Here is a 14,949-nt window from a genome sequence, read left to right on the forward strand (position 1 = left end):
GATCAAAGGGGAAGTAACATGTCAAGGTCTGCAAAGTGCTATAGCGATTTTAGGTCTGATGAGCAGGCCCTGTTGGTATCAGTGTAGCAAGTGTCAAGGCCCTAATTTAGCACACATCCCTGTAATAAAGATGTTCTTCCACCACTGGAGAAAAATATAAACTGTTCCCCTAGGTTGTAGAAAGCCAGTCATTATTGAGAATTCTTACTGTAAGTTACAAAATAGCACTTGATCAGAATAATAATATCTACCAGTCAGGGCCGGCTCCAGGGTTTTTGCCGTCCCAAGCGGCAGAAAAAAAAAAAAAGCGCCACGATTGCGATCGGCGGCAGCTCCACCGCGCCGCTTTCTTCTTCGGCGGCAATTCAGCAGCAGGTCCTTCCCTCCGAGAGGGACAGGGACCCTCTGCCGAATTGCCGCCGAAGAGCCGGACGTGCTGCCCCTTCCCCTTGGCCGCCCCAAGCACCTGCTTGCTCAGCTGGTGCCTGGAGCCGGCCCTGCTACCAGTCATAGAATGCATATAGGTCACAAGAGAGGTATCACTATTCCCTTTCTGCATATGAGGAAACTGAAGCAGGGGTGAAGTAATTTGTCCAAGGTCACCCTGCTGTCCAATGGCAAAACTTGGACTGGAATGTAGGTCTGCTGCATCCCAGTCCAGTGCTCTGTCCCTTAGGGCACACTGCATCTCCAAAGACATAGCAGAACTTACAGATGCCACAGTGAACTGGACAACTTTTTAACCCACCTATCAAAGTATTTGTAATTTATCCTTCAAAACTGGGAGCCGCAGGGAGGGGCTGTTGCTTTAACTGCCGGGAGTGGCAGGAGGAACAGCTGGGAGCTACAGGGAAGGGCCGCTGCCTTCTGGGAAGGGTGTGACTTGAGCTTTTCCCAGTTGTTCCTTCCCATTATCAGCAGGCACACATCATCTCTAGTCTCAGTGGTAGGTTTGCTACACTGCCAGCATGAAGGCTTTGCTAATCCTGGGGCTTTTCCTCCTGCCCATGGTTGCTCATGGGAAGGTCTACGGAAGGTGTGAGCTGGCAAGAGCAATGAAAAGGCTTGGGCTGGATGGATACCGGGGCTACAGCTTGGGACACTGTAAGTCTGCTGCCTTGGAGGTTCAAGGGGTGGAGAGGGAAAGGGGATAAGTTGACAGGTTCCAGTTTTCAACTGGAAAGTCCGGCAGTGTCCATTCAGATGTACTGACTGGAGACTAAACTCTGGTTACCGTGACAGGTGGAGCGGAGGTGCAGGGTGATCATTCCATGCCAGCCCCTGCTCAACCAGGGTCGCCTCCTATCTGCAGATAGGCAGGCGGCAGGCTCTGAGTCTGATGGCAGCTCCTGTCCCAGACCTAGAGCAGAGGTAGCCCAGCTGGTGAGGGAGGGAGGATGAGACAATCCAGAGACAGGGAACGGGGAGAGCAGTGAGCAATAGGGGGAGGGGGAGAGAGGAATGAGTGGGGGTCAGGGCTTTTGGGGGAAGAGGCAGAGCAGGGCAGGGGTGGGGTCTTAGGACTCCGGTTTTCAGAAATTAGAAAGTTGGCATCCTTATCCCAAAACGCTGGTATTTCCTTCAGAGATATAAGCCCCATGTGGTGTTCATATGACAAGCAAAAGTTTTACATGTAGAATGTTTTTTCTTACTATTCATATTTAATAAGGCTTGTGACTCTGATCAGAATGGAGTGGAATGAGGATAATCAATGGGACACAGTAATACCAGGGTACAAAATATATCAGAAGGATAGAACTGGTCGGGCTGGTGGGGGAGTGACACTATATGTGAAAGAAAGCATAGAATCAAATGAAACAAAAATCTTAAATGAACCAAACTGTACCATAGAATCTCTATGGATAGTAATTCCAGGTTCTAATAATAAGAATAGCAGTAGGGATATATTACCGACCACCTGACCAGGATGGTGATAGTGACTGTGAAATGCTCAGGGAGATTAGAGAGGATATTAAAATAAAAAACTGAATAATAATGGGGGATTTCAACTATTCCCATATTGACTGAGTACATGTCTGTTCAGGACGGGATGCAGAGATAAAGTTTCTTGACTTTAAATGACTTAAATGACTGCTTCTTGGAGCAGCTAGTCCTGTAGCCCAGAAAAGGAGAGGCAATTCTTGATTTAGTCCTAAGTGGAGCAGAGGATCTGGTCCAAGAGGTGAATATAGCTGGACCGCTTGGTAATAATGACCATAATATAATTAAATTTACCATCCTTGGGGTGGGGAAAACACCACAGCAGCCCAACACTGTAGCACTGAATTTCAGAAAGGGGAACTACACAAAAATGAGGAGGTTAGTTAAACAGAAATTAAAAGGTGAAATCCAAAAGTGAAATTCCTGCAAGCTGCATGGAAACTTTTTAAAGATAGCATCATAGAGGCTCGTTTTAATGTATACCCCAAATTAAAAAACATAGTAAGAGAACCAAAGAAGTGCCACCGTGGCTAAACAACAAAGTAAAAGAAGCAGTGAGAGGCAAAATGGCATTCTTTAAAAAGTGGAAGTTAAATCCTAGTGAGGAAAATAGAAAGGAGCATAAACTCTGGCAAATAAAGTGTAAAAATATAATTAAGAAGGCCAAAGAAGAATTTGACGAACAGCTAGCCAAAGACTCAAAAAGTAATAGCAAAACATTTTTTAAGTACATCAGAAGCAGGAAACCTGCTAAACAACCAGTGGGGCCAGTGGACGATTGAGATGCTAAAGGAGCACTCAAGAACGATAAGGCCATTGCCGAGAAATTAAATAAATTCTTTGCATCGGTGACAAATCTGAGGAACTGTCCCAGATTGAGGTGTCATTAGAGGAGGAACAAATTGATAAACTAAACAGTAATAAGTCATCAGGAACAGATGGTATTCATCCAAGAGTTCTGAAGGAACTCAAATGTGAAATTGCAGAACTGCTAACTGTAGTCTGTAACCTATCATTTAAATCAGCTTCTGTACCAAATGACTAGAGGATAGCTAATGTGAGGCCAATTTTTAAAAAGGGCTACAGAGGTGATCCCAGCAGTTACAAGCCAGTAAGCCTGACTTCAGTATCGGGCAAACTGGTTGAAACTATAGTACAGAACAAAATTGTCAGACACATAGATGAACATAATTTGTTGGGGAAGAGTCAACATGGTTTTTGTAAAGAGAAATCATGCCTCACCAATCTACTAGAATTCTTTGAGGGGGTCAACAAGCATGAGGACAAGGGGGATCCACTGGATATAGTGTACTTAGATTTTCAGAAAGTCTTTGATAAGGTCCCTCACCAAAGCCTCTTAAGCAAAGTAAGCAGTCATGGGATAAGAGGGAAGGTCCTCTCATGGACTGGTAACTGGTTAAAAGATAGGAAATAAAGGGTAGGAAAAAATGGTTAGTTTTGAGACTGGAGAGAGGTAAATAGTGGTGTCCCCCAGGGATCTGTACTGAGACCAATCCTATTCAACATATTCATAAATGATCTGAAAAAGGGGGTAAACAGTTGGGAAAGGGCGACAGGGGATGGATCACTTGCTGATTACCTGTTCTGTTCATTCTCTCTGGGGCACCTGGCATTGGCCACTGTCGGAAGACAGGATACTGGGCTAGATGGACCTTTGGTCTGACCCAGTATGGCCGTTCTTATGTTCTTATTAACATAAGCAAAACTGCCTGTGTATACTTTGTATTAAATAATCATTTGTATCATCTGCAAACAGGTGATATAGGGGCATTTAGATCCATATTTCTGTAAAATATCAACCTATGAGGAGTTTTTATCACCAGGGAAAATTCATTAATCTGCGTGTGGTTATTTTTCTTGAACTGAACCTTCACAGGGGTGTGCACAGCAAGATACGAGAGCAACTTTAACACAGGTGCCACGAACTACAACCGAGGTGACCAAAGCACTGACTATGGGATTTTTCAAATCAACAGCCGCTGGTGGTGCAATGATGGCAAGACTCCAAGAGCCAAGAACGCATGTGGAATCCGGTGTAGTGGTAGGTGCAATATAATGTTCCCACAGGTAACACTATGAGCAGGCAATTCTGCCCTTTTACACCAGTGTGAGCCTATGGCGTTGCAAAATTATAACTGAAGGCAGGTTTTGTTCCTAGTAGCCCTATATTAAAAAAACAACCCCTTATTCTACAGACAGAAGGGCGAGGTTTCAATGTGTGGGGATGTATATGTGGTACAAAAGGGGGTTCCCAAAGGATTTTTCTAAAAGGAATAGTGATCCTTTTTTCAGACTTTCTTTTTTAGGTTTCTTTAATAAAAACAATTCCCTTTTGGAGACACATTTAGTACAGTAACTCCTCATTTAACATATCCCACTTAACCTTGTTTCAATGTTGCCTCCCTGCTCAATTAGGGAACATGCTCCTTTAAAGTTGTGCAATGCTCCCTTATAACGTCCTTTGGCTGTCTGCTTGTAAGATTCAGTGGAAGAGCAGCGACTTTACAAGGGAGCATTGCACAAGTTCTGCTTCTCCGCCTCCTCCCCCTCCCTCCCCCTCCCTCTCCACTCCTCCCCCTCTCTCCCAGAAAATCCTAAGCGCCACTAAACAGCTGTTTGGCGGCGCTTAGGACTTTCTGGGAGGGAGGGGGAGGAGCAGAGACGCAGGGCTTCCCTGCTCCTGCCCCTCCCTCCCAAAAAGTCCTAAGCGTGAAGTGCTGGGAGAGACGGGGAGGAATGGAGACGCAGGGCTTCCCTGCTCCTCCCCCTTCCTCCCAGCACTTTGGCTTAGGACTTTCTGGGAGGGAGGGGCAGGAGTGGGGAAGCCCTGCATCTCCGCTCCTTCCCCTCCCTCCCAGAAAGTCCTAAATGGGCTTAGGATTTTCTGGGAGGGAGGGATGTGTTGTTCTCTGGAGAGGAAGTGGAGTGGGGGTGGGAAGAGGTGGGCCTGGAGTGGAGCAGGGACAGGAAGAGGCGGGCCTGGAGCATTCCCGGCAAAATCCGAGCCTGTTCTCCTGGGAAGCTGCCACTGCTGCTGCAAAGGTGCTTCCTAGTGTCCTTGCCTGCAGCGGGCTGTGCCTGTGTGGGGTAAGCCAGGGGCACTTCCCAAACACAGTACAATACAATACTGTGCAGCATACAGTATAATGCCTTTTGTCTGCCCCCAAAAAATTTCCTTAGAACCTAACCCCCCGCATTTACATTAAATCTTATGGGACAATTGGATTCGTTTAATTGTTTCACTTAGGGTACGTCTTCACTACCCGCCGGATCGGCGGGTAGTGATCAATCTATTGGGGATTGATTTATCGTGTCTAGTGTAGATGCGATAAATCGATCCCCGATCGCTCTGCCGTTGACTCTGGAACTCCACTGTGGCGAGAGGCGGAAGCGGAGTCGATGGGGGAGCGGCGGCAGTCGATCCCATGCCATGAGGACGCGGGGTAAGTCGAACTAAGATACGTCAATTTCAGCTACGCTATTCTCGTAGCTGAAGTTGCGTATCTTAGGTCGATTCCCTCTCCCCCCCCCCGTCCCAGTGTAGACCAGGCCATAAAGTTCCATTTTTCAGGACCATAACTACAACGTTAAGTGAGGATTTACTGTACTTACCAGTTATGTTGATTTCAGGACACTTAACTTTGTTTTCAGAGGACGAAATTCACTGCTATGTGGAATGCCAGCACAAATGCTGGTTCCTGACCTTGCTTGGTTTTAAAAATACACATTCTAATGTTTGTAATTTAAAGAGACACAATCAACTTGAAATCTAGTCCATTTTAAGAAAGAATTAAAAGTAATTTCAAGTACTGCAATTTCCCTTCACCCACACCCTGCCATTTTTTGAACTTTTACAATCACTACTTTTTATTTTATTGTATTTTTTTGGACTTGTCTCCTCTGTTGAGACACCCACACAATCAACATAGGGAACTGTCTGTCTGACTATACAGAAAACCAGCAAAATAGCTATTCACAAAGGGTAAAACCAACCCTTTTGGAGAGAGTTAGCACAGGACATATGGTCTCACCTAAGACATATTTCACCTAAAGAGCTGCCAAGGGCATCCAGTAAAAAAGATGGAAAAAATACCAAACAATATTTTTCTTCATTTCTTTGAATTTCTAGTGGCTCTTCGGTGCTACTTGTAATAATATTTGGTTTAAAATGTTCAGACAAGGGTGTGATATTGAAGCAGATCGTTTCATATCCCTTTATAGTACTAGAACAAAATTTGCTTTGAAATAAGATCATTACAGTAACTCCCCACTTAACATCCTCTCACTTAACGTTGTTTCGATCTTCCGTCCCTGCTCAATTACAGAACATGCTCCATTTAAATGTGCAATGCTTCGCTATAACGTCGTTTGGCTGCCTGCTTTGTCCACAGCTGGCAGCCCCCCTATCAGCTCCCCTACGCCCCCCCACAGCGCCTCCCGCCTGCCGGCAGACCCTGCAGATCAGCGCCTTCCCCCTCCAGCCCCTGCTTCCTGCCTGCGGCAATCATCTGGCTTGCAGCATTCGGAGGGGAAGGAGTGAGGACTCGGCGCGCAGGCTCCTCCTCCCTCCCCTGCCTCTCGAACGCAGCAAACCACCTGATTGCTGCAGGCAGGAGGCAGGGGAGGGATGGGGGAGCTTGCGTGCCCAGTCCTTGCTCTTCCCCCCCACCCTGCCTCCTGAACACCGCAAGCCAGCTGATTGCCGCGGGCAGGAGGCAGGGGAGGGAGGGAGGAGGAGTGAGGATGTAGCATACAGAGTAAAGGGGGGGGGGAGAAGAGGTGGGTTAAGGGTGGGGACTTGGGAGAAAGGTTGAGCCCCCCCGCCCTGGCGCTTGCAGAGTAGGGGAAGCTGCCGCTGCCGCTGCTGCTGCGCAACGTGCTTCTCTTAGCCTACAGCACCTTCAGCTTCCTTGCCTGCCTCATTGTCTCCAGTGCCAGTGGGCTGTGCCTGTGTGGGGTAAGGCGGGGGCACCTCCCAACTACAGTACTGTACTGCACTGTACTTTATGGCAAAAAACTTTTTCCCTGGAACCTAATCCCCCCCCATTTACATTTATTCTTATGGGGAAATTGGATTCGCTTAACATCATTTCACTTAAAGTCACATTTTTCAGGACCATAACTACAACGTTAAGCGTGGAGTTACTGTATATGTAAAACACAGCAAAGAAAGCCAAATGAAAATAGAACTAGATAGAAACTACAAAGAGAGGAACATAGCAATTGCCATATGGATCAGACCAGTGGTCCTGTAGTCCAGTACAATGTCTCCAATTGCACTGGCCAGTACCACATGCTTCAGAGGAAGGTACAAGACACCTTGCAGTAGCTGGCTATGGTATAACTAGCCCACAGACTGACAGCATTCTAAAGCTAGGACCAAGTTGTGAAATAACATGATGCTTGACATCATCACATTGTTCACTCTGCTTGTGTGTTATATCCCTTTCCCCCATCCTGGGTCTGTCTTTCCATTCAGATTGTAAACTCTTCAGAGCAAGGACATTTGGTATTCTATGCTTGTACAGTGCCTAACACCACTGGCCCCATTCTCGGTTGGACTTTAGATGCTACCATAATCAACTTGATTAGTAAATAATAATAATAATCAATAAAATCTAATTTCAGTATCAATTTAGGATGACTGATTAAAAAAAACGAAGGGGAAAATGTTGATTTTTCTTCTCCCTCCTGTTACCACTATATTTCTTTTTTAGGGTTACTGACATCAGACATTACAGCGAGTGTAAATTGTGCAAAGAGAGTTGTTCGCGATCCCAATGGCATGGGTGCATGGTACGTTTAAAACTCTTACAACAACTAACAACTAGTCACATACTTGCGTGTATACTTAGGGGGAGGCTAGTTAAAAGAGAGAGACTACAATCTTCTTTTGGATAAACAAGCTTGTATAGAAGCAATAAGAAGGTTGATAATATATTTGTGCTTATTTATTAACATATTTGAACTCAGAACTTGTAAACTAAGAGTTCAGGGATAATAAATTTATGGACATTCATGATTCTCAGTTGTAGCTCTGATCAAGGTCATCTGGACCTTTAGAGCAGCAGTGGAGATAACACTCAGATCTTCCTCCTCCAAAAACTCCTACCACTTGGACTGAAAAAAACTCTATTAGATGATAAAGGTATAGGGTTTATGACATAGTTTACCGGTTTTTATTCCATTCAGTATAGGGCAGTGTCACTGTGAATGGGATACTTTCCCATCTGCTCTAAACAACAGTCCAGGTGAAATGGGACTGGCTTCAGCTGCTGTCCACAGGACAATTAGCCCCTTCCTGCCCAGGTTCAGCGGGGCACTTGTCCACAACATTACAAGCACAGGTTTCAGAGTGGTTGCCGTGTTAGTCTGTATCAACAAAAACAACAAGGAGTCCTTATGGCACCTTAGAGACTAACACATTTATTTGGCCATAAGCTTTAGCCCACAAACGCTTAGGCCCAAATAAATTTGTTAATCTCTAAGGCAGGGGTCGGCAACCTTTCAGAAGTGGTGTGCCGAGTCTTCATTCATTCACTCTAATTTAAGGTTTTGCGTGCCAGTAATACATTTTAACGTTTTTAGAAGGTCTCTTTCTATAAGTCTATATTATATAACTAAACTATTGTATGTAAAGTAAACAAGGTTTTCAAAATGTTTAAGAAGCGTCATTTAAAATTAAATTAAAATGCTGATCTTATGCCACCAGCCTGCTCAGCTCGCTGCCAGCCTGGGGTTCTGTTCACCTAGGCCGGCAGTGGGCTGAGCAGGGCCTGCGGCCGGGACCCAAGACCTGGCGGGGGGTTGTTTCAGGGGTCAGGGCAAAGGGCTGGGGGAGGGGGTTCAGGGCAGAAGGCTGGGGTGTGGGTGGGGGGATTCAGGGATCAGGGCAGAGGGCTGGGGTGTGGGGGGGGTGTAGGGCAGAAGGCTGAGTGTGTGGGGGGGTTCAGGGCAGAGGGATGGGGCTGTGGGGGTGCAGGCCAGAAGGCTGGGTGTGTGTTGGGGTGGGGGGGTTCAGGGCAGAGGGGTGGGGGATGTGGGGGGTGCAGGGCAGAAGGCTGAGTGTGTGTGTGGGGGTCAGGACAGAGGGCTGGGGTGCTCGGCTCATGGGAGTGCTCCCAGCCCCCTGCCCTGAGCGGCTCATGGCAGGGGGCTAGAAGGGATATGCCCTGTTCCACCCCCTTCCCCCAGGCTCCATCCCTACCTCTCTCTGCGTCCTCTATGGAGCTGTGTGCATGCTGCCGCTCTTCCCCCTCCCCCTCGCTAGGGCCATCAGCTGATTGGCGCAGGGATGGAGAGGAGGAGGGGCAGGAAAGCACCATGCTGGGGGAAGAAGCGGGGGAGGGGGAAGCTTGGCTGCTGCAGAACCAAGCTTCTGCCTTCTGCCACCGCAGGGGAGAGCGGTGGGGCTGAGTGGGGCTGGGACCGCGGCAGGGAGCTGCGTACCACTCAAAATTGGCTTGCGTGCCGTGTTTGGCACACGTGCCGTAGGTTGCCAACCCCTGCTCTAAGGTATTACAAGCACACACACTCTTCTACTTAGAGAAATGTATTTGACCAGCATCTGAGGTTCCCAGGAATTCAAACACCAATGTGACAAATCCAGAACCATCAAGGACTTCAAGATTATGGCTATGCTACACACCAGGACCACTTGATCCTTCATCCGACAGTGGAGGGATAGCTCAGTGGTTTGAGCATTGGCCTACTAAACCCAGGATTATAAATTCAATCCTTGAGGGGGCCATTTGGGGCAAAATCAGTACTTGGCCCTGCTAGTGAAGGCAGAGGGCTGGACTCAATGACCTTTCAGGGTCCCTTTCAGCTCTATGAGCTAGGTGTATATCTCCATATATTAACTTTCTCCAGAAGCTGTAGCTAAAAGGCAATTAGCAGTAGTTCTCCTTATTGGTGCAAATACACCAAATCTTCTGTGGCAGGAATAGCAGCTAGTAAGTGGGCCTTTTGAAAATCATTCTGGCAATATTTTAGGAAGTGTTGGTAGACTTGAGATTTATTAGGCAGGATCCAGGAGGCAGGAGCCAGCTGGCCCATGCAGAGTAGGCAGGCGCTGTGCCAGAATTGGGCCACTGGCAAATTACTTGTGATATTATTTTTGCTCTCTGCACAACTATTATCCACTTACATGCATTTAAAGTGGTTGGTATTTTTCTTGGGAGCCTTTTTGCTAATTTATGAGTTTGCCATAATCAATTAACATGATTTTTAACTCACACAGGGTGGCATGGAAAAAGTACTGCAAAGGAAAAGATGTCTCCAAGTGGATCAGCGATTGCAAGCTGTAAAGTGTTGGGGTTTATTTATCCCAGCTTGGTTCCCTTGCAAATTAGCAGGGATTCGCATAGAGCAAAATGTTCCCCCCACTTGTTTCCCTTTTACAATTAATCATGTTCAAAATAAAACAAACTCAAGAGAAAGGTTTAGTGCAACTGACTGGTGAAATGCAAATATTTTACTCCTTGCTGGTAAGACTGTGGATCTTTCCACGTGACCAGCTGCAGTAACTTATTTTGTGTTCTGCACAGTGTAAAAGATCTTTTATCAACTCTATTATATATACACATCAAGATAAGTCAAATCTGCTTTTCCTGTGAGATCCTGCTACTATTTTGTTCTGCTAATTATAGTAATATGTCATCTTGCTTGCGAGCTTACATTCATTACAATCAATAAAATTACTTACTTTGCACATTGTTTTTGTGATTATTGGTTAATGTAGAAGAGAAACTGAATATGAGATTATGAACTTGGGCCCACTGAAATCAGTGGAAAGTAGGAGCCTAAATACCTTTGAAGAGCTGGGCCTAGCACTATGAAATAAAGAGTATGAGAGAAGTGCATCATTAGGGAGTCCTAAATATTTTATCTCAACTATCATAGTTTGTAAACACATGGTGCGGAATTGTCATCTGTTATATATAATTACATTCCAAAACCACGAATTTGGGTTTAAAAAATCTGTTTAGGTTCTTACTCAAATACACTGATGTCACTTATCACATCATTTACAACAACCCAAGCACTTAAAAGCAAAGAAATGAATACAACAACCCAAGCACTTAAAAGCAAAGAAATGAATAGTTAGCGACACTGGATCTCTTACACTGGTCGCATGACAAACACACACGCTGGTCCCAGTTTAAAAAGGTATTGAAACACATGAGTCATCCATGGAAGTCAGGGGAAGAGGAGAGGGACTCCCAGCATTCCTGCAAACCCCAGCTAGCAGATGCTCCCTTGGAGACTGTTACCAGCTGGCAGTTAGCTCTCCACTGTGTTGCCAGAATTCTGGTCAGAGTGTTGTGGTGGGACCCCACTGACCACATGGTGGCACCCTCTGCCACTGTTAGGGCCTTGGGTTAGGACCTGGGCTGGGACCTGGTGGAGTAGGGTGGCCCAGGTCCCCCATCCCCTGCTGCCAACCTTACGCCTGGGGTGACAGCCTCCCCACCTTAGGACAAGAGGCCTGCGTTTGTCGGCTGTCTCCCTGAGCCAGGACATCAGGCACTAGACTGCTTCCTTCTCCGCCCTGCCCAGAGGACAAGAACTCCTAGACTGCTGGCTGCTCTGCCCTGCCTAGAGGGTCAGAGCCCCAAGATTGTTGGCTGCTCCGTGCTGCCCAAAGGGAGGGCCAGAGCCCCATGACTGCTGGATGAGACACCCTGTGAGAGGGCCTGAGCCCTGGACTACTTGCTACCTGGCCCCTGCCTAGGTGACCAGGACAATGGAGACTGCTAATCCCCCTTTGAGCCAGTCTTTCCAGAAACGCAGGAGCAAGGGGCCTGCGCTCCCTTCGAGCCTGATAGGGAGGGACAGCCGCAACCTCCTACATCTCTGGTGAGAGCAACCGCTAGCTCCCATAGATTTAAATGGGAGTTAGGCGCCTAAATACCTTACAGGATCTGGCCCTAGGACTCCAAAGTCTTTAGGATGGTAGGTAGAGAAAAAAATGTGAAAATAGGGAAGTTCTTGTGGCTCCAAAAATGGCTTGAAGGATTCACCCCGCCCGAACCATCAAGGAAAAACCTGTGAGTTATAATGGTGTAAGCAGAGTCAGGATGAGCTCTACCCTGACATCTGGTGGTGAATTATGGTGAGTGTGGAAAAGAACTCCAGGGGCTGATCTTGTTTGCATAGACACACCCACTCACCTGGCATGAAACAACAGCAACTCAAAGTGGTTACTTTGGCTGGTGTGGGATCCCCAGTTTTCTCTGTTATTGGGGCAGGAAGAATAAAGTTTTGTTACCCTGATTCTGTGAATCAAGGCCAGTGGAACTGTTGTGTGACAGAAGGACTGAGTGAGTCCTTCACCATTACCTAAATAGCACTTGCTTGACAAGGGGCATGGGTTACACAAGCCAGTGAATGGAGAGAGGATGGGGACAGGTGTTTGTACCTGATGGTATAGGCCTGCCCACCCCTCCTCAGGGTTTAAAACACCAATTGTACTACCTCCTCTCTCCACTGTTGAATGTCAGAGCTAACTTTGATTCCATTAGGAGTCTAGTTACAGGCTGCTGAGCTGAGTTCACTTTGGGCCAATGGTGCACTAGCATTGGGGCTCCCTACTATGAGCTGAAATTGCTAAGAGCTGAAATCACAAAAGAGCTAAAGTTATTAAGAGCTGAGATCACTGAGTGCTGTGTTAACTAGTGGGGGAGCCTGAAGCTATATTGCTAAGCAGCTGGTGGAGCAATTTGTGGGGATGACTGGAGGAGCTGGTTGGAGTGGCCCAAGGAATGGTGAGTGGAGCTGTTTGCGGGGATGGCTGGAGCAGCTCACAGGTCGGTGAGCAGAGTGGAGCAGCCTGTAGAGCGGAGCGGTTTGTGGGATGGCAGGAAGTGGACTGGCTCGTGGTGAAGGCTGTGGCGGAACCCCACGGAGAGACGGCCAGCCGGCCTCAGATCACGTAAGGTGCCCCTTAACACCCTGCATGCCCCCCCTTTTACTCTGGGGCTGCAATGACCAGGGACAGAGATTTTGGGGTCTGTTGGACTTTTGGGACTTTGGGTGGTTGCTGGACCCAAGAGACTTTGGGGGTGTTGGACTTTGGGGACTCTGGGTGATTTTTGGGTTGCTGGATTCAAGAACCAAAGGGAAAGGATACACCCCAATTTGCTGGGGTGGGTTTTTTGCTTATGGTTTGTGTTATGAATCCTGTTTGTGGTGTTTTTCCAATTTAATGCTGATGTCGTTTACCTCATGTTATTAAACATTTTCTGTTACACTCAGACTCCGTGCTTGCGAGAGGGGAAGTATTGCCTCTTAGAGGCACCCAGGGGGTGGTTGTAATTGTCCCAGGTCACTGGGTGGGGGTTCGAGCCGGTTTTGCATTGCGTTATTGAAACGGAACCCCTAGATACAGAACCCGGCCCTTGTTGCTGCCAACTTAGATGGGCAGAAGGGTTACAATGGCATTAGTCACATATATTAATACACACAAGCTTGGCAAACTTCTGCAGTGCTCTGTTAAAAGCAAACTGTTGACAGATGAATGAGGAAATTAACAATGTATGTTTTTTTTTTCTTTACAAGGAGTTAGAAATACTAATTTAAGATTTCCCAACAGGGCTTTCTTCATAGTGCTGTTAGCTTCCCTGGTTGTATTTGCACAATTCTCCTTATTAAGATGAAAATCAATACAGTACTGTTCTGGGGTGGGTTTTGTTTTTAATATCTATCAGTTGTATGTGTAGTAAGGTACACATCTAGGCCTGGAGGCTAAGAATGAAGCATTTTAGCTGTGTTTGTTATGGAAAAACTGAATCCCATACCACATAACAATCCATCTATGGTATTTAAATGGCTCCCTACACAAAGTGTATGAACACTGCATACCACCTTCACAAGGTAGGGAACAAAAGCACACAGATATCAAATGACACAGGAAATCTGTGGCAGAATGGGGAATTGAAACTGGTCTCCCCAAGTCAATGCCCTAACCACTAGGCTAGCCTTACTTTCATAATAATAAAGAACAAACATTAAGGTGTGAAAAGTAGATTCAACTCTGGGCCTACAGGCTAGCACACAGATGTACTCAGTAACCTCAATGTGATCTCTTTTCACATTATTTTGGTAGAGTGACAAATATAAATATACACCCCAAGGTTTGTTTCTGAACTCCTGCACTTAGGGCATGGGTGGGCAAACTTTTTGGCCCGAGGGCCACATCTGGGTATGGAAATTGTATGGTGGGCCATAAAAACAACAAGGAGTCTGGTGGCACCTTAAAGACTAACAGATTTATTTGGCCATAAGCTTTCATGTGTAAAAAACCCACTTCTTCAGATGCTTATTCAATGCACAGGACTCCTTGTTGTTTTTCTGGCTTCAGACTAACACGACTACCCCCTGATACTTGACACTATGGTAGGCCATGAACACTCACAGAGTTGGGGTTGGGAGGGCTCTGGCTGGAGGTGCAGGCTCTGGGGTGGGGCTGGGGATGAGGGGTTGGAGGGAACTCTGGGCTTGGACCAAGGGGTTCGGAGGGGGATAGGGGGATCAGGGCTGGGGCACGGGAGGGGTTCAGGGAGGCGGGCTTCAGGTGGCGCTTACCTCAAGCAGTTCCCAGAAACAGAAGCATGTCCTCCCTCCGGCTCCTACGCGGAGGTGTGGCCAAGCGGCTCTACACACTGCCCTGTCCGCAGGTGTCGCCTTGTCCAGAGGTGCCACCCCTGCTGCTCCCATTGGCTGTGGTTCCTGGCCAATGGGAGCTGCGGGGGCAGTGCTTGAGGTGGGGGCAGCGTGTGTAGCCCTCTGGCTGCCCCTACGCACAGGCGCAGCCCGTCCATATAGGTGAATTAGGTGGTTGCCTAGGGTGCCAAGTTAAATGGGGCACCAAATTCGAGGGAAAAAATCAAATAAAAAAAAAATGAAAAAGAGGGAAAGAATACAAATAAAATAATGAATATGTCATTATTTCAATTCCCGTGTGTGTAAGGGAGGGAATATGAA

The 14,949-nt window shown here is 47.0% G+C and overlaps 1 protein-coding gene across 1 annotated transcript; it reads left to right on the top strand.

Annotated features, from left to right (window-relative positions):
- The first annotated feature begins 834 nt into the window (after positions 1-834).
- On the top strand, positions 835-10,675 carry LOC101940491 (lysozyme C-like). Its single transcript, XM_024109080.3, has 4 exons — positions 835-1,104; positions 3,839-4,003; positions 7,680-7,758; positions 10,205-10,675. Exons 1-4 carry the CDS (start codon positions 969-971, stop codon positions 10,269-10,271), a joined length of 447 nt encoding a protein of 148 aa, XP_023964848.2. The 5' UTR covers positions 835-968; the 3' UTR covers positions 10,272-10,675.
- The last annotated feature ends 4,274 nt before the right edge of the window (positions 10,676-14,949 follow it).

This window comes from Chrysemys picta, chromosome 1 (assembly GCF_011386835.1).
Source record: "Chrysemys picta bellii isolate R12L10 chromosome 1, ASM1138683v2, whole genome shotgun sequence".
NCBI classification, from domain to species: domain Eukaryota; kingdom Metazoa; phylum Chordata; order Testudines; family Emydidae; genus Chrysemys; species Chrysemys picta.